The sequence below is a fragment of the Stegostoma tigrinum genome, chromosome 5, assembly GCF_030684315.1.
Source record: "Stegostoma tigrinum isolate sSteTig4 chromosome 5, sSteTig4.hap1, whole genome shotgun sequence".
NCBI lineage: Eukaryota > Metazoa > Chordata > Chondrichthyes > Orectolobiformes > Stegostomatidae > Stegostoma > Stegostoma tigrinum.
The window spans coordinates 29,991,720-30,017,134 of record NC_081358.1 but is presented as its reverse complement, the minus strand read 5'-3'; the positions used below and the strand labels follow the sequence as shown (position 1 = coordinate 30,017,134).

General features: G+C 43.1%; 1 protein-coding gene across 2 annotated transcripts in view; it reads left to right on the top strand.

The window, feature by feature from the left end:
* Nucleotides 1-23,283, top strand: part of c5h8orf34 (chromosome 5 C8orf34 homolog) — a 314,780-nt gene extending 291,497 nt beyond the window's left edge. Inside the window, exons 13-14 of one of the 2 annotated variants that reach the window (XM_048529761.2) lie at nucleotides 7,990-8,065; nucleotides 22,891-23,283. In XM_048529761.2, the coding sequence (XP_048385718.2) occupies nucleotides 7,990-8,065; nucleotides 22,891-22,910 (96 nt within the window). In that variant the 3' untranslated portion in view covers nucleotides 22,911-23,283. Of the gene's footprint in view, nucleotides 1-7,989; nucleotides 8,066-22,492 lie in introns of both variants that reach the window. The other variant, XM_048529760.2, reaches the window with a different exon arrangement.
* Nucleotides 23,284-25,415: the final 2,132 nt, after the last annotated feature.

Genomic DNA, 25,415 nt, shown 5'->3' with positions numbered 1-25,415 from the left:
AACATAGAACATTACAGCACAGTACAGGCCCTTGGCCATCGATGTTGTGCCGACCCGTCATATCGATCTGAAGCCCATCTAACCTACACTATTCCATTTACGTCCATATGCTTATCCAATGACGACTTAAATGTACCTAAAGTTGGCGAATCTACTACCAACTACCAATATATGGGACGTTTGTTCAAAAGGCTGATAACAGCAGGGAAGAAGCTGTTCATAAATCTGTTGGTACGTGTTTTCAAACTTTTGTGTCGTCTGCCTAATGGAAGAGGGTGGAAGAAAGTATAATTGGGGTGGGAGGGGTCTTTGATTATGTTGGCTGCTTTCCTGAAGCAGCAGGAAGTTTAGATGGAGTATATGACCAAAATATATGGCTGCCAAATTCTGTGAAAATACCATGTCCTCTTCAACATGTGGATAGGCATCTGCTCCAGATAGACTCCGAGTGGTGTAGGTGCCCAGTAAAGCTATAGAAAATGAAAGGATGTCCTCTTGACCTCACAGACTTTGGAGCTTTGACTATATGCTTCCTGTTACTGATTCCAAAATATAGATGCTGTCAATTTTCAATCCCATTCTGCAAAGTAACATTCACCTGTTTCAAATGGAATTTCCTGTTGATTTTTTAAAAAATTTAAGTAATTCAGTTTTGTTGCTGGTCAAAAATTGTGTCTATGAAGCAAAAAAAATCAGTTTCTATAAAACATTATGGAGGGCGTAGGAAATAAATCTGTTTCTGTGCAGTACTTCCATAAACAGTACAATGATACGTAAAAGCTGTCCATTATGTCAGTCAAATAATCAATAATTATTCTCATAGTTGGCAGTTTACCACAATTTGAATTTGAATTTAATAAGAAAGATGTGTGTAACTCCAGGTCTTAAGAATCAACATTTATTTTAAATCAAGCAGATAAATAATTGTAGCAATGTATACAGAAGAGAGTAGATTTAATGTTTGTGAAAGAAACAATGTATTAAATAGAAAACTGAATGCAATTTACTGAAATTACAACCTAATGAGGAAAATAATTGATTCTGGAGCAGTCAGTATTAGGAACATTCATTTTTGCATATGTAAGATTGCATGTACCGATCCCTTCATAACTGATGCATTGTTTAGGCTGGTTATTTGATTTGTATTTTCGCTGAGGGCAGTTCTTTATTTTGTTTTTTTAATTTTAAAAGAGAGTTCAGTGTAGTCTTGGCAGTGGGTTCCTTGGTGTTATTAACTCCAGCAGAGAACTTCAGCAAACATTCACAGGCAAACTTCCCATGCGTTATTTAATGTGGGATAGGACTTTGCGATTTTATTTAAAACAGAAACATGTGTGTTAATTTGTACGGAGGGAAAAAGCAGTCAGATGTGATATCCCGAAGTAAAGTTTGAGTCACGTCAGTGTCTGTTTTCAATTTTACTTGGAAACCTTTTGATGCTTTAACCCATTGAGAATGATGCCGAACAATTTACACATTGACCAAAAAAAAAATAGGTTGGACAAATCAATTTGGCTTCATAATGCAAAAGAAGCCAGTTGGTCAGAATACCAACAACAGACTATAGAGGCCAATCGCTGGGTTGCAAACATGTTCCAATCTGGAATCTGTTTCACAAATGGAATTGTACACAAGTTGGAATACAATGCACTACAATAAAAAAGAGCTGTTTGTAAGTACAGGAAATGATCAAATGTCAAGTCCCAATGTGGCCTCCTCTACCTTGGAGAAACTAAACACAGGCTGGGTGACTGCTTTGCAGCACGCCTCTGGTCCGTGCACAAGCATGACCCTGATTTTCCCTTAGTCAGCATTTTAATGCTGCATCCTGCTCGCGCGCCCACATGTCTGCCCTTGGCATGCTGCAGTGCTCCAGTGAAACACAGCGCAAACTGGAAGAACAACATCTTCAGATCTTCAGATCCGCACTTTACAGCCTTCTGGACTTAATATTGATTTCAACATCTTCAGATCGTGAACTCATTCCCATTCCTTCCCATTCTTTTTACTGGTTGTATTCTCTGTCTCTGTGTCTGTCCTCCCTCCCCTTCCCCCTACTCCAGTGGGACTGTCCTTTCCAGTCTGGCAGTTATACGCGCCAGTGTTCTGCCATTTTCATATTCTGATCACTTAATCTGAACTGTCAAGATCCTTTCTCCCCCAGTACTCCAACACCACCCCAGCTATAGCATAAATGCTGTCCCCTCCACACTTCACTTCAGCTCTGATGAAGATTCATCTCGGCTCAGAACATGAGCTTGCTCTCTCTCCATGGATGTTGCCTGATCCACTGTGATCTCCAGCATTTTTTGTTTTCCATTTAAAATTACATGCCTGTATGCGATCGCATTCATAAGTATTAGCGTCTGTAAATTGCACATTCACAAGCCGGAGACTGCGTCTACACTGCAAAATCGGACAGGAACATAAAAATGGGGACAGATGGGAATTAACCTGCACCCAGTGCAGGCAGACTTTGTCCTGGCTATTGGTTTGCATGATAGTGATTTGTACTGAGTGGTAAGCATACAACTGAGTTACCACATGCCTTTGCATTCTCGTCTCTGAATCGGCAGACCACAGGTTCAAGGGGTCAAAGTTCCAGTTCCACTCCAAAACTGTAAGCATAAAATTTAAGCGAACGTTTCAGTGCAGTACTAGAGTACATACCCAGAGTACTCAACCATTCCTCATATAACATGGCCTTCATTCCTGGGATCATTCTTGTAAACCTCTCTGGAGCTCTTCCAGCACCAGCACATGTCCCTTTGATATGGATCCCAAAACTGCTCACAACATTCCAAATGTGGTTTTGCCACAGTCTTATACAGCCTCAGCAGTACATCTCTGCACTTGTATTCTAGCCCTCTTAAATTAAATGTACACGTTGCATTTGCCTTCCTGACTGCCAACTGAACCTGCATGTTAACCTTGCGAGAATCCTGAACTAGGACTCCTAAGCCCCTTTGTGCTTCAGATTTCCAAAGCCTCTCTCCATATAGAAAACAGTTTGTGCCTCTATTCTTCCGACCTAAATGCATAAACTCACACTTTCCCACATTGTATTCCATCTGCCACATTTTTGTGCATTCTCTTAGCCTTTCCAAGACCTTCTGCAGCCTCCCTGTTTCTTCAACACTATCTATCCCTCCACCTATCTTAGTGTCATCTGCAAACTTAACACATGCCCTTAGTTCATCCATCTAGATCTTTAATAGGAAGCTTGAATAGTTGTGGCCCCAACACAGACTTCTGGGGAACTCCACTAGTCACCAGTTGCCATCCTGAAAAAGACCCCTTTAACCCCCGCTCTTTTCCCTCTGCCCATCAGACAATCCCCTATCCATGCCACATCAAAGACTGAGTGCTCATGATTTAAGGGACACATATTCACAGGGATAGAGGATTACAAACAGGAAAGCAGGCAGTAGGATAAATGGGTCATTTTCACATTGGCAAGTTGTAACTTGTGGATTGTCACAGGGGTTGGTATTGGAATCTTAATTATTTGCAATCTTTGTCAATATCTGAGATGAAGGGACCATGTGTGCAGTTACTAAATGGGCTAGTAATACAAAGATGGTTTGAGCAGTATGTTCTAGAGACAACATCAGGAGTTGCAAAAGAATATAGATAGGTTAAGTGAGGGCAAAAATTTGGCAGATGGAGCATAACATGGAAATATGTGAACTTGTTCGCTTTGGCAGGAAGAATAGAATAGTAATGCAGTATTTAAACAGAAAGAGAATCATAGAACTCTGCAGTATATAAGAATTTGGGTATCCATGTACATGAATCATAAACAGTTGATATGCATGGCCAAGCAACCGATTACTAAAGCAAGTGGTCTCCCCACTCAAGAAAATACATAATTGCGTTAGCGGCAGTTTAGAAAAGATTCATTCCACTGATTCCTAGGATGAGGGAGTTACTTTAGGTAGAAACCTTGGACACCTTGGATCTGTATCCATTGGGGTTTGGAGAACGAGAGATGATGCAATTGGAATAGTTAGTTGGTTGTTTTTCGACTGGTGTGGATATGATGGGCCAAAGGGTCTTTTTCTGTGCTGTAGATCTCTATGACTCTACCATATTGAAACATAAAAGATCAATTTTTTAATTCATTTGCGGATGAGGCATTGCCGGGCTAGGCCAGCACCTATTGCCCAAAACAGCTGGTAGTTAAGACTCAACCATATTTGCTGTGGGTCTGGAGTCACATGTTGTCCAGATGAGGTAAGGATGGCAGTTCCCTTTCCTTACAGACATTAGTGAATCAGACGAGCTTTTCCCGTAACAATCAATGGGAATGGATTCATGATTGTCATTAGGCTCTTAACTCCACATTCTTATTGAATTCAAATTCCATCATCCGCTATTGCCAGATTCGAACCCAGGTCCCCAGAATATTCCCTGGGTGTCTGGCCAGAGTACCCACTAGGCCATCACTTTCCCTTGAGGAGATTCGACAGTCAGTGCTGAGAAGATATTTATCTCTAGCGTAGAGATTAGAACGAAGCAATGTAGTTTAAAAATAAGATGCTCTTGTATTTCAGATGGTATGTGTGAATTTTCTCCTTTCAGATCCTACTTTTTCATGAATTTCAGGAATTCTCATCCCCAGAGAGTAGTACTGGTAGGCCCATTGAACATTTATAAAGCTGAGTGTGGTCGATTCTTAACTCAATCGGAAGTCAAACATGGAAAATAGAGTTGAGGTCACAAACAGATCAGCCATGATCATATGAAATACACAGCAGGTTCAAGGGGCTGAGTGGCCTGCTTCTGCCCTTACGTTGTATGTTTGTAGTATGATTTTTCATTCAGCAAATACAAGATTTTCCGACATTTTGTGAAGTACATGAATAGAAAGGTTTTGAAGGGATATGGGCCAAGCATGGGCAGGTGGGACCAGTTTACTTTGGGAAAATGGTCAGCATGAACTGGTTGGTCTGAAGAGTCTGTTTCCTGTATGAGTTGTGAAACACAGTTTGAAATAAGATGTAAAATTATATATCGCTCATATTTATGATAAGGAATTAATGACTGCCATATTCTTTTTGCCAAAATATTATAATTCAAATGCAATGATGTCAACATAGTTCCAGCAAGGGTCTGGAAGATTTTAAAAATAATACTTCAAGGTAATGTATCTGACGTGGCTTCATAAGATTTTGTTTCATTTCTGTTCCAAAATGTGAGCACCAAATTTAGGCTGGAACTTCTCTTAAATGCTGAAGCATTATCAAAGGTGCAGTCTTTCAGATGAGATGCTAAACTGAGTCCCTGCCTGTCCTCTGAGGCTGATTGCACAATATTATTAAAAGATGTGTAGGAAAGTTTGCTGGCCAACAATTCTCTGTCAAAAACAAAAATGGAAATTTCTGGAAAATCTCAGCAGGGGTCTGGCAGCATCTGTGGAAAGAAATCAGTTAATGTTTTGGGCCAGTGACCCTTCCTCAGAACTCAACCTGAAACATTAACTCTGATTTCTCTCCACAGATGCTGCCAGACCTGCTGAGATTTTCCAGAAATTTCTGTTTTTTTTTCTGATTTCCATGTACACAGTTGTTTCGGTTTTTACATATATCTGTCAAACTGTAGCAGCAGAGAAACATTAATCACACACTCGCCTCATTACTGTTGTGGAATCTTTGCATTGTAGGTATTTTTCATTTATTGCAAAGTACATTGGGGTAAATATAAAAGTATAACATTTACTTTGAGGTAAATGTCATACTTTTATTTCTTCATTAATTTAAAAATCAAGTTATTTCTTATCATTGTCTATAATAAATAAACTGAAATAAATTAACTGAATTTTTGAGGATCATACATTACAGGAGTCCATTTGGCCCATTGTGTCTGTACCAGCTCCTGAAAGATCTAGTCCCATTCTCCAGCCCAATCTCTATAGCCCACTAAATTCATCACTCTCAAATATGTATCCAACTCTCCTTTGAAACTTCCCATGGGATCCACCAGCACCACTCTCCGAGGTCGTGCATTCCAAATCCTAACACCTCTCTGAGTAAAGAAGTTTCTCCTTATCGCGCTCCTAGCTTTCCTGCTGACAATCTAGAAATTATGACCCCTAGTTACTGTCGTACAAACAAGCGGAAACAGAATACCCTTCTTTACCCTGTCAAAATGTTCATCATTTTAAGCATCTCAATAAGATCACTTCTTAATCTTCTCCATTCCGAGGAGAATAAGTCCAACCTCTCTAATCTTTTCCTGTATCTAAAATCCTTCATGCCTTGAGAATGCAAGTAACAATATATTTGTTTTATAATAAAGCAAAGAACTGCAGATGCCAAAGATCTGAAACAAAAACAGAAATCGCTGGAGATAAGACGGTGTGGAGCTGGAGGAACGCAGCAGGCCAGGCAGCATCAGAGGAGCAAGCAAGTTGACATTTCGGGTCAGGAACCTTCTTCTGAAATAGGGGAGCAGGAATGGAATTTGGAAATAAATAGAGAGAGGAAGGGTGGGGTTGGGACAGTTAGGTGGGACGGTGATAGGTGAGCTTTGGTAGGGAGTGGTGGGGATTGAGCTGTAAGGTGGGAGGGGTGGATAGGTGGGAGAGAAGATGGACAGGTTTTGTCGGGTCAAGGAGGCAGGGATGAGAGGGAGAGTTAGTCATGGGATGAGGGTGGGAGTGGGGAGATTTTAAAACAGGTGAATTCCGTGTTTAGGTCATCGGGCTGTAGCGTCCCGAGTGGAATATGAGGTGTTGCTCCTCCAGTTTGCAGGTGGTGTCATTGTGACGCTGGAGGAGGCACAGGTTGGATGTGTCACCCAGGGAGTGGGAGGGGGAGTTAAACACCGGAAAGTGTTGTCGTTTGTCATGAACAGAGTACTGGTGCTCTACAAAGCAGCCTCCGAGCCTCTGTTTGGCCTCATTTAAATAGAGAAGGACACATTGGGAGCAGCGGATGCAGTAGACCGCATTAGCGGGTGTGCAGGTGAACCTCTATCTGATGAAAATGGTTTGTTTTGGAGGTGAGGGGGGAGATATGGGGCAGGTGTAGCACTTCCTGCAGTTTCACTAATGTGGCAGGTTCGCTTTGTGCCTTGAATGGAGGCCCAAATCAAACCTTGCACATTAGACAGGGGTGCACCTGCACATCCATCAATGTGGTCTATTGCACCCACTGCTCCCGATGTGGTCTCCTCTACAACAGTGAGATCAAGCGGAGGCTTGGAGACCACTTCGTAGAGCATCTGCACTCTGTATGCAATAAAAGACAACACCTTCCAGTCATCAACCATTCTAACTCCCCTTACCCCTCCCTGGGTGACATGTCCATCCTGGGCCTCCTCCAGTGTCACAATGACGCCACCTAGAAACTGCTGGAGCAGCACCTCATATTCTGCCTCGGGATCCTATAGCCCGATGGCCTAAATGTGGACTTTACCAGTTTCAAAATCTCACCATCCCCAGCCTCACCCCCTGACTAACCCTCCTTCGAATCCCCACCTCCCTGACCTGGCACAACCTGTCCATCTTCTCTCCCACCTATCCACCCCATCCATCCCATTGACCAATCCCCACCACTGCCTGCCTTTGCTCACCTATCACCATCCCACCTATCCTCCCCAGCCCGACACCCTCCCCCAACTATTTATTTCTGAACTCCCTTCCCCCTCCCCCATTTCAGGAGAAGGGTCCTGGCCCGAAACATCAGCTTTCTGGCTCCTCTGATGCTGCTTGGCCTGCTGTGTTCCTCCAGTTCCACACTGTGTTATCTCTGACTCCAGCATCGGCAGTTCTTGCTAGCTGTCAGAAATTGCTGGAGAAACTTAACAGGTCTGGCAGCATCTATTTATTCTGTGCAAATCTCTGAAATTTAACAGTTGTTTGTATAAATTTCCCATGGGCTGCAATTGTTTAATTTGAAAAGATGGTCTTATCATTTTGATTGGTTTTAATATTAGTTCTGAGATATATTTTAACTTTTTCTTTTGGATGCATCTTTCCCACAGCTGTTAGTTACACACCAACCATGGACTGTACCAAGTGACACTGAGAGTGAAGGTGTGGATTTAGGTCAGGACAAAGGTGAGTATGGTTAACAGAAATCTGGCACACAAAGAACATATGTGCTTCTATATTATAGTCGATGCTAGTCCCATCTTTAATGGCAGCTGTGTAATAAAAGCGATGCAGCACACATGCATCTGGCAGGTTGGAACACCACGTGAAGAAGTGATATTTTTGTTTACTACCAGAGGGACAGTGTGGCTGGTTCACCCCTGCTCCCTTATAGGGACAATTTAGGTCAAATTTCATTGGAACCCAAGTCTCTCATTGCTGGCCTGTAATAAGCTGTTGAGGTACTGGCAGATTTTGCAGTCAGATAATGAAACTGCCAAGCAGTTACTCATACTGTGGACGGTAACTTCCGCCATTTACAATCCGACCCCACCACCCAAGACATTTTTCCATCCCCTCCCCTGTCTGCTTTCCGGAGAGACCACTCTCTCCGTGACTCCCTTGTTCGCTCCACACTGCCCTCCAACCCCACCACACCCGGCACCTTCCCCTGCAACCGCAGGAAATGCTACACTTGTCCCCACACCTCCTCCCTCACCCCTATCCCAGGCCCCAAGATGACATTCCACATTAAGCAGAGGTTCACCTGCACATCTGCCAATGTGGTATACTGCATCCACTGTACCCGGTGCGGCTTCCTCTACATTGGGGAAACCAAGCGGAGGCTTGGGGACCGCTTTGCAGAACACCTCCGCTCAGTTCGCAACAAACAACTGCACCTCCCAGTCGCAAACCATTTCCACTCCCCCTCCCATTCTCTTGATGACATGTCCATCATGGGCCTCCTGCACTGCCACAATGATGCCACCCGAAGGTTGCAGGAACAGCAACTCATATTCTGCCTGGGAACCCTGCAGCCATATGGTATCAATGTGGACTTCACCAGTTTCAAAATCTCCCCTTCCCCTACTGCATCCCTAAACCAGCCCAGTTCATCCCCTCCCCCCCACTGCACCACACAACCAGCCCAGCTCTTCCCCCCCACCCACTGCATCCCAAAACCAGCCCAACCTGTCTCTGCCTCCCTAACCTGTTCTTCCCCTCACCCATCCCTTCCTCCCACCCCAAGCCGCACCCCCCGCTACCTACTAACCTCATCCCACCTCCTTGATCTGTCCGTCTTCCCTGGACTGACCTATCCCCTCCCTACCTCCCCACCTACACTCTCTCCACCTATCTTCTTTACTCTCCATCTTCGGTCCGCCTCCCCCTCTCTCCCTATTTATTCCAGTTCCCTCCCCCCATCCCCCTTTCTGATGAAGGGTCTAGGCCCGAAACGTCAGCTTTTGTGCTCCTGAGATGCTGCTTGGCCTGCTGTGTTCATCCAGCCTCACATTTTATTAACTCATACTGTGGAGCCCACTTCACATTGTCAGCAGATTCCAGACCAGGAATTGATTCTGTGGATTGCTAACCACTTCATATTGGAGTAGTTTTGTGATTAGACTGAGAAAATTCATAAAATGTATGTCACGGTTTCAAAATATTTATGCCTTAACATTTTCTGTGTGGTGTACTGTATGATCTATAAAGCTTTACTGAGGCCAATATTATTTGTGTGCAATAGGTTAACAGTCCTCAATGTGGCTTTATCACCATCATGTGTCTGTGTGGGACTCAGACCAGGTAGCTGCAGTCCCTTTGATGTCACTGCGAGCAATGACACAGCGACTGAGTAATTCAGGTTTATTTCATTGTGTTGCTTGGTGCCCCAGAAATGAATGAGAGAACATTTACCACAGGGTGTGCTCAGAAAAAGCTCTCAGCACATCATCTGCTGCCTCAGTGCCCAATGACATGGTGAGATTGGCAGTGGGGGAGGTAATAAGGGGAGGGGGAGGGGAGTAATCAGTATTGAGAGAGGGGAGTGAAGGGGGAGTGAGAGAAGAGTGAGGCAGGGGGTGAGGAGTGAATGAGGGACGGGAGTGAGGGGAGAGTAAGAGGGAAGTGAAGGGGGAGTAGGAGGCAGCAGGGGGGATGAGAGGCAAAGTGGAGCGGTAAGTTTGGGAGGAGGATGGGGAGTGAGAGATGAAGGAGAAAGGGAGGAGGGAGGAGACCAGAGGGAGGGCACGGAGGGGGAATGTGAGAGGGTGAGGGAGGGGAGTGAGGGGAAGTGAAGGGGATAGTAGGAGGCAGCGAGGAGGTGAGAGGCAAACTGGGGATGTAGTAGAGGAAGAGTGAGGAGGTGTTAGGGAGGAGGGAGCAAGGGAGGAGTGAAGGGACCAGCGAGGGAATAATGAGGTGGGAATGTGATAGGGGGAATAGGAAGACAGCCAGGGGCAAAAGGGCTAACCTGCACAGAGGGGCAGCCTGTAGAGCAAAGAGTGCTATAGCATGGAGACCGGCCCTTCAGCCCTAATGGATCCATGCTAATCCCATTTCCCTGCACTTGGTCCATATCCTTCTAAACTTTTCCTAAATATGTATTTGTCCAAATGCCTTTTAAATGTTGTTAATGCACCCGCCTCAATCACTTCTGTGGCAGTTCATTCCGTATGCGTATCACCTTCTGTGTAAAAATGTTGCCCCTCAGGGTCCCATGAATTCTTTCCCTCTTACCTTAATCTGATGCCCTTTAGTCCTCAATTCCCCAACGCCGGGAAAAAGACTGAGTGCATTTACCCCATCCATGCAACTCGTGATCTTATACACTTCTGTAAAACGACCCCCTCAGTTTCCTCTGCTCTAAAGAGAAAAGTCCTAGTTTTTCCAACCTCTCCCTATAACTCAGTCCCTTGAGTCCTGGCAACATCCTTGCAAATTTCTTCTACATTCTTTCTAGTTTAATAACGACCTTCCTGTAGCAAGGTGACCAAAACTGATCTGTGGCCTCACCAACATCCTGCACAACCACAACATAGCTTGCCAATTTCTATCCTCAGTACCCAGACTGATGAAGGCCAGTGTGCCAAAAGACATCTTCATTACCCTGTCTACCTGTGACTCCAGTTTCAGAGACCTGTGCACTTGAACTGAAAGGTCCCTCTGTTCCACTACACTCCTTAAGGCCCTACCATTCACCATGAAACTCCTACCTAGATTTTACTTTCCAAAATGCAACATAGAACAGCACTACACAGGAACAAGCCATTTGATCCAACATGTCTGTGCTGACTATGAGGCTATTCCAAACTAATCCCATCTGCCTGTATGTAGTCCGTATCCCTGTATTCCCTGCCTGTTCATGTGTCTGTTTAAATGTCTAAACATTCCTAATGTATCTGTTTCTGCCACCTCCCTTAGCTGTGCATTCCAGGCACCTGTCACACTCTGTGTAAAAACTTGCCTCATACATCTCCTTTAAACCTTTCCCCTCCATCGTAAACCTACAACCACTAGTATTTGACATTTCCACCCTGGAGAACAGACTCTGATTATTCACCAATCTGTGCCCCTCATTATTTTAGATGCTTCTATGATGTCACCACTCAGCCTCCAACACTTTCGTAAAAACAATTCAGATTTTTCCAGCCTGTGATTGGTTGACAAATTGATTCTAATTGTTTCCTCTTGGGAATCATCCCAGACAATGGGGATCTATAGGCTTCTCAAGTCCCCAGGGCATTCAGCACAGTTCATATTCCTTATATCTGAAGTAACCGTGGAGAAAGAGGATTCCTGATCACCAATGAATTGGTCGACTAATCATATTGGGCCAGAAGCACAAGTTCTGGGTAATGGAAAAATGAAGGTTTTTTGAGAGTTAGAGGTGGGGAGGAAACTTGTTACTACTGACACTTCAGCCAAGGAATGTCATTAGAACTGAAGGAGATGTTGGAGCAATTAGCTTAGGGAGCACAAATGACTGACAGTAGCAGAGCGGGGGAATGTTCAATGAGACCTGGATGTGCCCATGCACCAGCCACTGAACGCAAGCTCATAGGTGCAGCAGGCAGTCAAGTAAGCAATCCCTATGCTGTTCTTCACAGCGAGGAGATTCAAGGACAGGAACAAAGACGTCTTGCTGCAATTACACAGAGCATTGGCGAGGCCCCACCTCGAATAATGTGTCCAGTTTGGGTCTCCTTATCTGAGGAAGGATGTTCATGCTATGGAGGGAGTGCAAAACAGGTGAGATACAGGAAGGATGGTCCCAATGATTGGGGAGTCCTGAACTAGGAGACATAGTTTAAAGTTAAGGGGTAAACCTATTAGGACTGAGGTAAAGAGAGTGCGGTGAGCCTGAGGAATTCCACTACCACAGAAAGTGGTGAGGCCAAAACATTGTGTGTTCAAGAAGGACGTAGGTATAGCTCTTGTTGGTAAAGGGACCTAGATGACAGAAGATGTAAGGCTGGATGAACACAGCAGGCCAAGCAGCATCAGAGGAGCAGGAAGGCTGGTGTTTTGGGCCTAGACCCTTCTTCAGAAAAGAAAGACTTTCTCTGAAGAAGGGTCTAGGTCCGAAACGTCAACTTTCCTGCTCCTCTGATGCTGCTTGGCCTGCTGTGTTCATCCAGCTCTACGCTTTGTTATCTCAGATTCTCCAGCATCTGCAGTTCCTGATAACTCTAGATGATAGAAGACCTGGGTTTAGAAAGAGCTGCAATGGACTGAGTGAATTTTGAAGATGTCAGTCAAGTGGATGGTTTTGAGGCTCATCTGTTTTCTTAGAGTTACAGTCATTCAGGCAAGTTGGGCATATATTCCATGATAGCCCAGACTTGTGCCTTGTAGCTAAGGGACAGGCTTTAGGAAGTCAGGATGTGTGATACTCACTGCATAATTCTTAGCCCTTACCTGCTCTTCTATCCACAGTACTCATGTGGCTAGTTCAGTTCAGTTTCTACTCGACAGTAACCCCTAGGCTGATTATAATGGGAGATTCACTGCAAGCAACATTGTTGAATGCGAAGGAGAAATGATTAGATTTTCTGCTGCTGGAGATGATCAATGCCTGGCATTTGTGTGGTGCAAATCTTAATCTTTTATTTATCAGCCCAATCCAGGAGGTAGTCCAGATGATGCTGGATTTGGATAGAGACAGCTTCAGTATTTGAGGAGTCACGAATGGTACAGAACATTGTGCAATCCTCAGTCCCTACTTCTGACCTCATGATGGAGAGAAAATCATTTGATGGAGCAGCTGAAGATGGTTGGGCCGAGGACACTACCCTGTAGTGATTGACATCCAAGGATCAAAACAATTTATATTTGTGGGAGATATGACTCCAAGCAGTTGAGAGCTCCCTCCCCACCTTCCCCCAACACCCCAATGGCCCACACTCCCACCCTGTGCCATTGACTCCAGTTATGCTGCAGCTCCTTGATACCACTCTGGGTGAAATGTTGCCTTGATGACAAGTGCAGTCAGTTTTATTTCCTCTCTTCAGCCTATATTTGGACAGTAATGAAGTCAGGACTTGAAAGAAATAGCCAAATTGAGTGGGTTAATGTCAAGGAAATACCACTTGATAGCACTGTCAGTGATACCTTTGGGAATAATCAAGTGTAGACTGATGGGACAGCAATTAGTTGGGTTCGATTAGTCCTGCTTTTTGTGAAAGCAACACAGTTGGGCATTTTTCCACATTCCAGGGTGGATATAAGTGTGGTATTTAAACTGGAATAGTTTGGCTTCGGGGTGTGTCAGGTTCTGGAGTCAAACCTTAGTCCTGTAAATGGAGATATAGATGTGCTCCATCTTGTTTTGCTGCATTGGGGAAATACTGGGGCAGGCCTATGGCAGTAGTGCCCATGATCCAGTTAACACAACATGTGCCTGTCCTGCACCAAGTAGATGGATGCCAGGAGAATCAGTGCCAAAATGTCATATGGATTGTGGGAATTATGGTTCTACCCATCAGATTGGAATGAATTCAATAAGTATCATATTTGGCAAATACAGAAAAGACAGCAGAGTCCAAATGATTAGGATTTCAGAGAAATAAAAGGGAACTAAAATCCTCTGTAGCTGGAGCAGAGGTTTCTAAAAGGAATGAGTCATCAAGAGAAATGTGCTATCGTCAATCAAAGCACTGAAAATTGTGACAGTGAATAATATTGCAATAATTGCAACCAACTCAATAGTAATGGGCATGTACCAAGAGCTAACAAATATGGTATAAGCCCACTTCCTCATGCACTGAGAGTGATTTTCACTTTGCATGGAATTTGGACACATGAGCAACTCTTGCACTGCCTAACCAATGCTTTTGCTGGGAGGCCCAATCCATTTTGAGGCCTGATCGCAGACAAAGGGCGAGTTGAAACTTTAGAACTGGCAGTAAGAGACAAGCCTGGGTTTTGTGGTGGATGGATATGAAGAATTTAGAGGGATACGGGCTATCTGCTGGCAAATGAGACTAGATTAATTTAGGATATCTGGCCAGCATGGACGAGTTAGACCGAAGGGTCTGCTTTCATTTTGTACAACTCTGTGGCTCTATTTTGCAGAAAGAAGCAACTGGGAAGGGTGTTGTAGAATATGAAGCCTCCAATGTGGAACTGAGTTAGGGTTCGGGAATGAAAGAGAGAGGAGGTAATTTGAAAATAGCAGTGCCTGTGATATGCAACAGGTGTCCAGGCTTGCCTCGGCTCTGCATAAATTTCCAAAGTAAAATGTTATTGATTATTTTGTCACCTGCAGCAGTCCTTTTAAAGACAGCTTTAAGGAAAACTAAGATAACAAAGTGTGAAGCTGGATGAACACAGCAGGCCAAGCAGCATCTCAGGAGCACAAAACTAAAGTCAGTTGCAGAAATTCTTATGATCAATATCACATATGGAAGCGGTTGGGGAGAGAAAGAGCACACTGTGACCAATCCTGCAGAGAATGTGTTTTAAAATCCTGCCCTAATGGGTGTGAAAATTTGAATTCCGTTAAAACAAACAAGAAAGTAAGCCAGCATCAGTTAAAATAAAGGACTGATGTAAGAAAAACACAGTAAGTTCACTAATGTATTATAGGAGGGAAAGCATTTGCCGCACCTGGTCTGACTGATAAGTGGCTTCCTGTCAAACAAGTGGCGCTTTTAAACTGTCCTCTGAAATGGCCAAACAAATCACTAAGTTGTATCAAAGTAGACCATCAAAGAATGGGGAGAACATCTGGGGTTATGCTACTGCACTAGTAATCTAGCAGACTGAATTACTGTGTAAACCCTACCGTTGCAGTTAGGTAACATCTAAATCAGTCAATTAACTAAACCTGGAAAAGAATGAAGTAACCGTCAGTAATGTTGACAATGAAATAACTGGATTATCACAAAACCTCATCTGCTTCTTTCTGCCAGAGGTTTTTAGACGTTTTGCTTTTGACGGCTGCTTCGCACAGTCTGTTAAAAGAAATTGCTGTAACACGTATTTTTCTATATGAGCTGTAGTCATACCCTTTAACAAACAGTAATGATTATGTTATACCATTTTCTTGTTGTAAAGTTTAGTCTGAGTGCTAGGCAATTCTGTTAAGATATGAAGGTATCATCAATAAACACAAACTCAATGACTTGTGTTTACTCTGGCCTTTCCCTTTTACTAATGATTTATTTTTGCTGAAAATACAGTTCTACACAAATCAGTTGTACTAAGTGGAACCGACACTTCCAAGCAGCAGAAAAAGCAATGGTTTTGCAGCAATGATGTGACAGAAGGTGGCAGTTTAGTTTCAATATTTGTATTAAAGGGGCTTGTAGCATATTGGCAACAAGTGGCCCATTGTGAGTTCTGTCAGCTTCACTCATAACACAAAGATCAAAACAGGTATTGTAAATATCCCTTCCCACACCTGAACTGTGGGTAAGACATAATATCTTAACACCAATAGGTCAACCCATCATCAAATACTCTCCATGGATCAGTGGAACTTAACCAGAAATGATGGTCTTCCTGTTTCCAGGTGAATTGCTGGGTCAACAGTCTGCACCATTGGCCCCTGGTGCATTCATCATCATGTATTCCTTTACATGACTCATTTTTGCAATAATTCATGTTGCTTCTAGTAGCTTAATGCTTACTTTCCAGGGACCTTACAATACCACATTGGAGTTGTACCATTTTATAAATGGCTGCCACCATATTTCATTAGGGCAAAGAAAGGACTACTTTTAAGAACATATTACAGGCAGTCCCCAGGCTCTAAGTGGATGCCATTCCTGAATCCCTTCGCACGTCAGAATACAAAGCAGCACAATATAAAGCAGCTGCCCCTAAGTAAATGCTCATACATTGGCTCATTGAAATTACACCCCTGCATGGGACTGTGTTCATAAGTCGAGCATTCATAAATTGGGGATTCTCTGTACTGTCCCTGACAACATTGATAGCTAATCACAATATCAACCTGTGGACCTACATTCACATGGAAGAAAACATTTATCATATTATGTGGCACTTCCACTATGCTAAATATATAGATTCAGAATAGATTTAGCAGCTCAAACCTGGACTGACCACTGTTGGCCATCACCAAGATGAATTAGGCCATTCAGCCCATTGAGTCTGCTCCAACATTCGATCGTGGATGATATGTTTTTCAACCCCATTCTTCTGCCTTCTCCCTGTAACCCTTGATCCCCTTCCTCATCAAGAGTTTAACTGTCTCTGTCTTAAATGCACTTGCTGTCTGGAATATTGTGTCCAGTTCTGGCCATGCAGTTATAAGAAGGATATTGTCAAGCCGGAGAGGTTTCAGAAGAGATTTACCAGGCTGTTGCCGGGTATGGAAGGTTTTAGTTGTTGGGAAAAGCCTGATAAGCTGAGACTTTTCTCAGTGGAGTGTAGGAGGTTGAGAGGTGACCTGAAAGAAGTTTATAAAGTAATGAAAGGTACGGTAGTTGCCTTTTCCCTAAGATGGGGAATTTCAAGACTAGGGGACACATTTTTAAGATAAGATTTGAGAAATTTAGAAGAGACATAAGAGGCCATTTTTTTCACACAGAGGGTGGTTTGTGTGTGGAATAACTTCCTGATGATGTAGTGGATGTGGGCACAATTACAATGTTTAAAAGACATTTGGATGGATATATGAATAGGAAAGGTTTGGAGGGATATGGGTGAGGGGGAGGCAAATGGGACTAGTTTAGTTTTGGATTATGTTCGGCATGGACTGGTTGGACCGAGGGGTCTGTTTCTGTGCTGATTGACTTTATGACTCTATGACTTGGCCTCCACAACCCTCTGTGGCAATGAGTTCCACAGAGTTACCACCCTCTGGCTGAAACAACAACTGGCAACAGAGTTATATTTAACCACACGCTATAACCCAACATATTCATTCCCATTCCCATTACTCTAGGCTCTCCAGCATGGTTCTGTTGAAGACTATAGCAGAGTGTGCCAAAAGCAGCATCAGGTTAAGAATGAGTACCGAACCTGGGGAATCAACAGGGCAGCACTGAAGGTAAATTGGCCTTTGCCCTAACAGACCATAAGGCTGTTCTCCCATTAGAGAAGGATGATTGGTGATGGTTTAATCTGAGGGTCACCATGCCTCAGGTGAGGGAAGAGATTGAGAAGGAATTTTTTTTCACGTTTACTCATGGGCATTGCTGGCAGGCCAGCTTTTATTGCATGTCCCTCGCAGCCCTTGAACTTAGTGGTTTACTAGGGGTGGCACGGTGCCTCAGTGGTTAACACTGCTGCCTCACAGCACCAGAGACCCAGATTCAATTCCACCCTCAGGCGACTGTCTGTGTGGAGTTTGCACGTTCTCCCCGTGTCTGTGTGGGTTTCCTCTGAGTGCTCCGCTTTCCTCCCATAGTCCAAAGATGTGTAGGCTAGGTGGATTGGCCATGCTAAATTGCTCACAGTGTTCAGGGGTGTGAGGGTTATAGGGGTTGGGTCTGGATGGGATGTTCCAAGGGTCATTGTGGACTTGTTGGGCCGATGTGCCTGTTTCCACACTATAGGGATTCTATGAATACTAGGTCATTTCAAAGGGCAGTTGCAAGCTAGCCACATTGATATGGCTTTCGAGTCACATGTAGACCAGACTAGGTAACGTTGTCAAATTACCTTCCCTGAGGACATTAATGAGCCAGATGAACTTTATGGACAATCAGCAATGGTTTTATGGTCATCAGTAGGTTCTTAATTCTAGGTGCCTTTTAATTGAATTCACATTCTACCATCTGTGGTGGTGGGATTTGAACCCAGGTCCCCAGATCATCAGTTGAGTTTCTGGATTAATAGTCTAGTAATTATATCACCAGGTCATTGCTTCCCCCTTTCTTTATGGCAATGTCCAGGCAACTGTGTTATCCAATTTCCTGCACTTGTGTCCAATTTCCATTGGTTCTACATTTTTACAGATTTTAAGAAAAGCTGGACAATTTTAGGAAGGTGCAGGAAACAATATATCTTACACGTTTTGTTTTTGGTTTGTTGTATTTTGTTGACATTAGTGTTGTCTGCAACCAGAACAAAATTACTATTGGCCTGACATTATGGCCAACTACACATGGCCATCCTAAAGTCATACATCTACGGTTCAGCTGTTTTTTTTTGCCAAAGAGATCCTTCCTAAAGGCTTGAATTGATATGGAGCGGCTGACTAACCCACCAAAGCTTCTCTGCCAGTAAGACCCATACTCCCATATGCTGCTTTCTGTGACTCACGTACAATGACACCCCGATCCCTCCTCAGCGAAGAATTTTGAGGCATCTGTCCAAATGCAATTACTTACATTAATTAATTAATTACAATACTTACATTATTTCCCATAGTATAAGAAACTGGTTGGGAATATTATTATAAAACAAATTAAAACACAAATACTGAAGATCTGAAACAAAAACGGAAATTGCTGGAGAAACTCAGCAGGTCTGGCAGCATCAATGGAGAGAAAGCAGGGTGAATCCTTCTTCAGAGCTGAGAATATCGTAGTATTGAAGAATGTAACATACATGCATTACAACAATTCTATGCAAAAATGACAGCCCTCAGGCCCATACTGCCTGGGCTATTATTAAACTAGTAGTTTACAACAAGAGAAGCAAGCTTCCTATAGAGTACCATGATCTGAGGAAACATAAAGTTTGAGAAGCTTATGCCTTAAGGTCACATGATCTGACATGATAATGACAGACCTCCTTACGCACATGTTCACGTGTTATTATTAGAGTTAATGGTTAACCATTTATTCCATACATGCCAAACTTGCAGCCACGAGTAATTAAACATTTAACCAGACGATGATGTTCCATGAGTGTTCCAAGCTGCAAATGTGACTGTGTGCAGTTTGTGAATGCAGGATTCAAGGTCGACATGTTTGCAACCAATGGCAGCCAGATCTACTAAAGTGAATGATGCAAGTTAGCTTCTTCCTGATATTTCCAGCATTTATAAACCAGCTATTAATCCAGTTATTGCTATCAGTCATGAAGGACTGTGGATATAGCAAATGCAGTGGATCCTGACAACGTCCAGCTGTATTACTGAAGCATGCACTTTCCTGCAAGCTCTTAATCAATGCCCAATCTGATTACCCAACCGTAGACCTCAGTACAGCCTTGATACAAACATAGCACAGTCCAAAGCAGAGGCCCAGAGCAGCTCACCATTACCCTGATGTGAGAGCATTTACTTTGCACCCAGTGAATGTCGGGAGCCTTTCAATGTGCGGCCTACTTTTTAACCACTTTGGTGAAAGGTATCTTTTCCCAGCCCTGGACCAGCAATGAGGTGGCTTCCAATGGCCCAGACCTGCGGTATAGGCGTGGCAGGATAGTCTGCTAGTGTGGTAGTCTTGTCCAGGAGGAGCTTCTTCAGCAGCTTTTGGGTATTTCGTCAGCCTGCTGTGAAGGTCTAGTTCCAGCGGGGTGGTCTCAGCATGGCATGACAGTCTCGGCCCAGTGTGGCAGTTTTGGCCCAGTGTGGCAGTTTTGGCCCAGTGTGGAGGTTTTGGCCTAGTGTGGAGGTTTTAGCCCAGTGTGGAGGTTTTAGCCCAGTGTGGAGGTTTTGGCCCAGTGTGGAGGTTTTGGCCCGGTGTGGAGGTTTTAGCCTGGTGTGGCAGTTTTAACCCAGTTTTCCAGTGTACCCCGAACCCAGGACCCATTAAACGAATGGTGATGACCTTTTGCTATTTTTCCTCTGCTACGTTATGACTTGTGTCACTAATTAGGTACCGTGATGTGCCAACGTATAAAGCTTTTCACTGTATGTTTTTTGTAGAAGTACGTACGAGAATAAATTACTGTTCTATTCTATTCTACTGTTATGTAGCACCAATCCAGCTAAAGCTCATGGCAAAAAGGAAAAAGCACAAGGCATGATTTCAATTTAAAAAAAAATTTTTGAAAGTTTATTTCATGGAGGTTTTTATTGTTTTACTATGGTCAGGTGGACACTGCAATGACCGGCTGCAGACATAAAGTGTCAGACTGAAAACAGGAGCAAATTACTGCAGATGCTGGAATCTGTACTGAAAACAGCAAATGCTGGAGATCACAGTGGGTCAGCCAGCATCCATGGAGAGAGATCACGCGAACATTTCAAGTCTAGATGACTCTGATGAAGAGTTATCTAGACTCAAAACATTAGCTCGCTCTCTCTCTCCATGGCAGCTACCTGACCGACTGTGATCTCCAGCATTTGTTGTTTTCAGTAGTGTCACACTATCGGTAAAATGCAAAATTGGAGATACAATTACTACGAGTCTTTCACAGGCAACCCAACCCTTCACCTCCAACTCTTAATCATTCCCTGCACCCCCGCTGCCCTCTCTTGCTACCCCTCATGCTCCTATTCCTCCAAGTATAACTATGAACTGGTTCAGTGGCTTGGCCATGTTCCTTTGTCCGTTCTCTCTGCTCGGATTCGGGGACTGAAGAAGACCAGAGTTCTGTGGAAGGGTCACTGGACCCGAAGCAATAACTCTGCTTTTTTCTTCACAGATGCTGCCAGGCTCGCTGAGTTTTTCCAGCACCTTCTGTTTTAGTCTGCGTAAGTAGACAGGTAAGTGCAGCAAACAATTAGCAAACAAGGAAGGCAATTACTGAGTGGTATATTGGTCTTCATTGCAAGAAGATAGAAGTTCAGAAGTAGGGATCTTTTGCTGCAGTAACGCAGAGTCTCTGTAGGATCACAAATTGAGCATTGCTTGCAGTTTTAGTATACTTACCTAAGAAAGGATACATTTGCCAGAGAGGGAGTGCAGCAGGAAGTCAGTAGGCTGATACAAGGGATTGCAAGGCTGTCCTATGAGGAGAGGTCGGTTCCATTGGGTTTGTATTCACTAGAGTTTAGCCGAAAGAGAGGGGATCTGATTGAAATGGTGAAATTTCTAACAGGGCTGGATAGACTATATGCAAATAGGTTATTTTTGCTGGTTGGGAATCCAAATCAGGAGACCCAATCTCAGAATAATGGGTAGGACATTTAGGACTTAGGTGAGAAAACATTTCTTCACTAAACGGTAATGAACCTGAGGAATTCTCTACCACTGAAGGCTGCAGATTTAAAGTCAGTAAATATTTTCAAGAAAGACGTAGATTTTCTGATCTCACAGACATTAGTAAGGCATGGGAAAAAAGCAGGAACATGACATTGAGATGAAAAATCGCCTGTGATCATATTAAATAGTGGGGCAGGCTCAAGGGCTGAATGGCCTACTCCTGCACCTAATTTTGATGGTTCTCTATTTCTATGTAAGGAGGTTGGCGGAGTCACATTGGAGGGTGTAGTGAGGTACAGGAAGGATGGTATTGCCAGTGACAACTACCATGTACACCACTGGGGATCTTAGATGACTCGGGGAGCATCATTACGCTGTAACATCAGAGCTCAGAGGGCAGGGAGGACATTTGATGTGAAGTTAAGTGTGGTAGAGTTCTACAGGTGTGGGGTGTGGGTGATTTACTTGATTTATTGTTGTCACAGATAATAAGGTACAGTGAAAAGTGTTGTTTTGCACTACACAGGCAGGTTGTACCATATAAAGTGCATCAGGGTAGTAAAACAGAGCGCAGAATACAGTGTCACAGAGAGAGAGAGATCAGAATTAAAATATGAGAGGTCCATTCAGAAGTCTTGTAACAGCGGGGAAGAAGCTGTTCTTGAAACTATTAGTACATTTTTTCAAACTTTTATATCTTCCGCCCAACAGAGGATGCTGCGTGGGAGGGGTCTTTCATTATGTTGGTTGCTTTCCTGAGTTTGCGGGAAATGTAGTTGGAGTCAATGGATAGAAGGTTGGTTTGCATGATGGACTGGGTTATGTTCACAACTCTCTTTATTTTCTCTCAGTTTTGGGGAGAGCCGTTGCCATACCACACTGTGATGCATCAGAATAGCTCTGACAGATACATGAAATATGCCCAGCTGCTATCAGCCTTATGCAATGATAGCAGCTAGGTCGGGGATATCAGATACCAGTTGGTTTGATCCTGTTGTAACCACTGCACTTGTGTCTATGAATTTGCAGTTTCACAACAATTGCCCAGAATTCTACATTTAGTATAGTACAAATAATCTGTGTTTTCTGTTTCTTCAAGGTTTATAACCTAAAGCAGAGACATCCAAGATAGACTCAACACCTGATTATGCAATTGGAGACAAAGGGATGATTTTAATAGCTTCTGTACACTGAATTAAAGCTACAGAATTTTTATATTTTTGTAATCACAGCCACTGATATTGAGAAATTGCATAATAAATATAATAGAATATTACTTTGCACTTATTATGACCTGTTGCGGTAAATCATTCAATCAAATAATACAGTCTAAAATTGTGTTAGAAAGGCCATGTATCTACTTTGGGGAAATTTGAACATTTAGTTTGGGTGGCACAGTGGTTAGCACTGCTGCTCTGAAGCAGCGATATGGGTTCAATTCCAGCGATAGATAAATGTCTGTGTGGAGTTTACACATTCTCTCTGTGTCCTCCACAGTCCAAAGATATGCCAGTTAAGTGAATTGCCGATGCGAAATGCAGAGTTACGGCGAGAGGGTAGGAGTCTGGCTATCTGGGATGCAGTGCAATGGGAGGGTGCAGACTCAATGGGCTGAGTGGCATCTTACTGAACTGTAGCGACTCTATGAGGTTTCAATGCATTTTGTCACAAATATTAATTGTACAATCACACATATATTTTAAAATTTTGTGCAAATGAATATCAGTATCAAACTGATATATCTTTGTCAAGTGTAGTGGAAGATCCTTGCTTTCAGGAGTTTACAGAAATGTTCAAGCAACAGATCTATCTGCAAATTAGAACTTACTGCAGCTAAAATGATGTGTTGGGATCTTGTTTGACTATAATTGGAAGTATACATTGGAAAGTAGATCGAATCAATTAAAGAAATAGATTTGTAATTTTTTTGTAAAGATTAAATAAAACTTCAGAACAAAAGAAAAACGGACTTAAATGTGTTGACATTTATTGTGGTTTCTCTGGTTACTCAGAATTACATAACGGGATTGAAAGCAAATTACTAAGATCAATGATGTGAAGCTCTATTGAATATTGTTGTATCTTTCCTTCTGGGTTTGTTTGAAATAATTTCGGAAACTTGGAGATGCTAAATATTGAAAATTCCTTTCTATTAACTTGCTTTAACACAAATTTGAATGATATTGTACATTTAATAGTTTTCGTTCTATTGAATTAAATATATTTCAAGTAACATGAATGGCTTAAGCTTCGTATTCAGGTAGAAATATTGATTAATTATCCCTCAGACTGAAATCTACTCTGTCTTGGAAGTAAATAGATAGTTTAAAGAGTAACTACCTGAAATCTGATGAAATTCAACACTTTTCTTGGACTTTAGAGATTAACCGGCTAATTGCTGTTAATATCAGGGATATGGGCCAAATGCAGACAAAGGGGACTAGTTTGGTTTAGGAAACCTGGTCTGTGTGGATGAGTTGGGCCAGAATGTCTGTACCATGCTGTATGACTCTATGAATCTGGAGCATCCACATCTAGAGCAGGAGGGATATTCTGCTTTTTGTGTGGGTTGGTCAATCTGCTCCATGCATTAGATGTAATCACCCTGGTATCTGACTCCAAAGTTATATCCTTCCCTGTTGAAACCGCAATCCTGGCAGCGCATTTATTAATGGTTTATGTCAGATAACTTGCAGGGCTTCACAAATTAGATTTAGATTTATTGTCACATAGGATCATAAACTCATAGAGATGTACACTGTAGAAACAGATCCTTTGGTTCAACTTGTCCATGCCGACTAGTCGCATTTGCCAGCATTTGGCCCATATCCCTCGAAACCGTTCCTATTCATATACCTATCCAGATGCCTTTTAACTGTTGTAATTGTAAAAGCCTCCACCGTTTCCTTTGGCAGGTCATTCCATACATGCACTACTCGCTCTGTGCAAAAGCTACCCCTTAGGTCACTTTTAAATCTTTCTCCTCTCACCTTAAACATATACCCTGTAGTTTTGGACTCCCGTACCCCTGGGAAAAGATCTTGTCTATTCACCCTGACCATGGCCCTTGTGATTTTACGAACCTCAACCTCTGAGGCTCCAGGGAAATACATCTGAACAATCCAATGTCACAGTGTCACAGAGATGTACAGCATAGAAACCAACCTCTCGGTCCAACTCATGCATGCCAGCCAGATATCCTAAATTAATTTACTTCCATTTGCCAGCATTGTCTCATAATGCCTCTAAACCCTTACTCATATAACTACCTGGATGTCTTAAATGTTGTAACTGTACCAACCTCCATTTCCCCGGCCGTTCATTCCGTACATGCACCACCCTCTGCATGGAAAAGTTGCCCCTTCGGCCCTTTTAAGATCTTTCCCCTCTCACTTTAAACCTATGCCCTCTATTTTTGGACTCCCCTACCTTGGGGAAAAGACCTTGATTATTCACCCTATCCATGCCCCTCATGAATTTACAAACTTCTGTCAGGTCACTCATCAGCCTGCAATGCCAGGGAAAATAACCCCAGCCTATTTAGCGTTTCCCAATCTCTTCCTTTTTTCCCAATAATCCATAACCAGAGATGTGCAGTCGCCAAAAATATATTTAGACAACATGTTTTTGCAAGTGCTTTAGTCCAATACGTTCCATATGTTAAATACAGGAGGCTCAAACATATATGAGATACCAGTCCTCTCCTATTGTGATCTGTCAAGAATGTTATGGCAATCCCACATTCTTTGGAATGAGCTGGCATTTTCTGAAGGGCTTTGTTTCATGTATAAACTCTACCCAGCCTAAACATACTGTCCTGCAGCAGAAGGGGCCATGTCTAGGGACTAATGGCTGACAGCTCCTTGTCCAATTATCCAATGGTGCAATCCAACCATACCCAGAAGCAACAGTTTTATCAACTGTGCTTCAGCAAGAATTGCATTCTTGCAGTTTGGCAATCCAACTGTGCCCAATAATTTGGTATTATAATCCATACAAGGCAGGCTACAAGATTCAGAAAA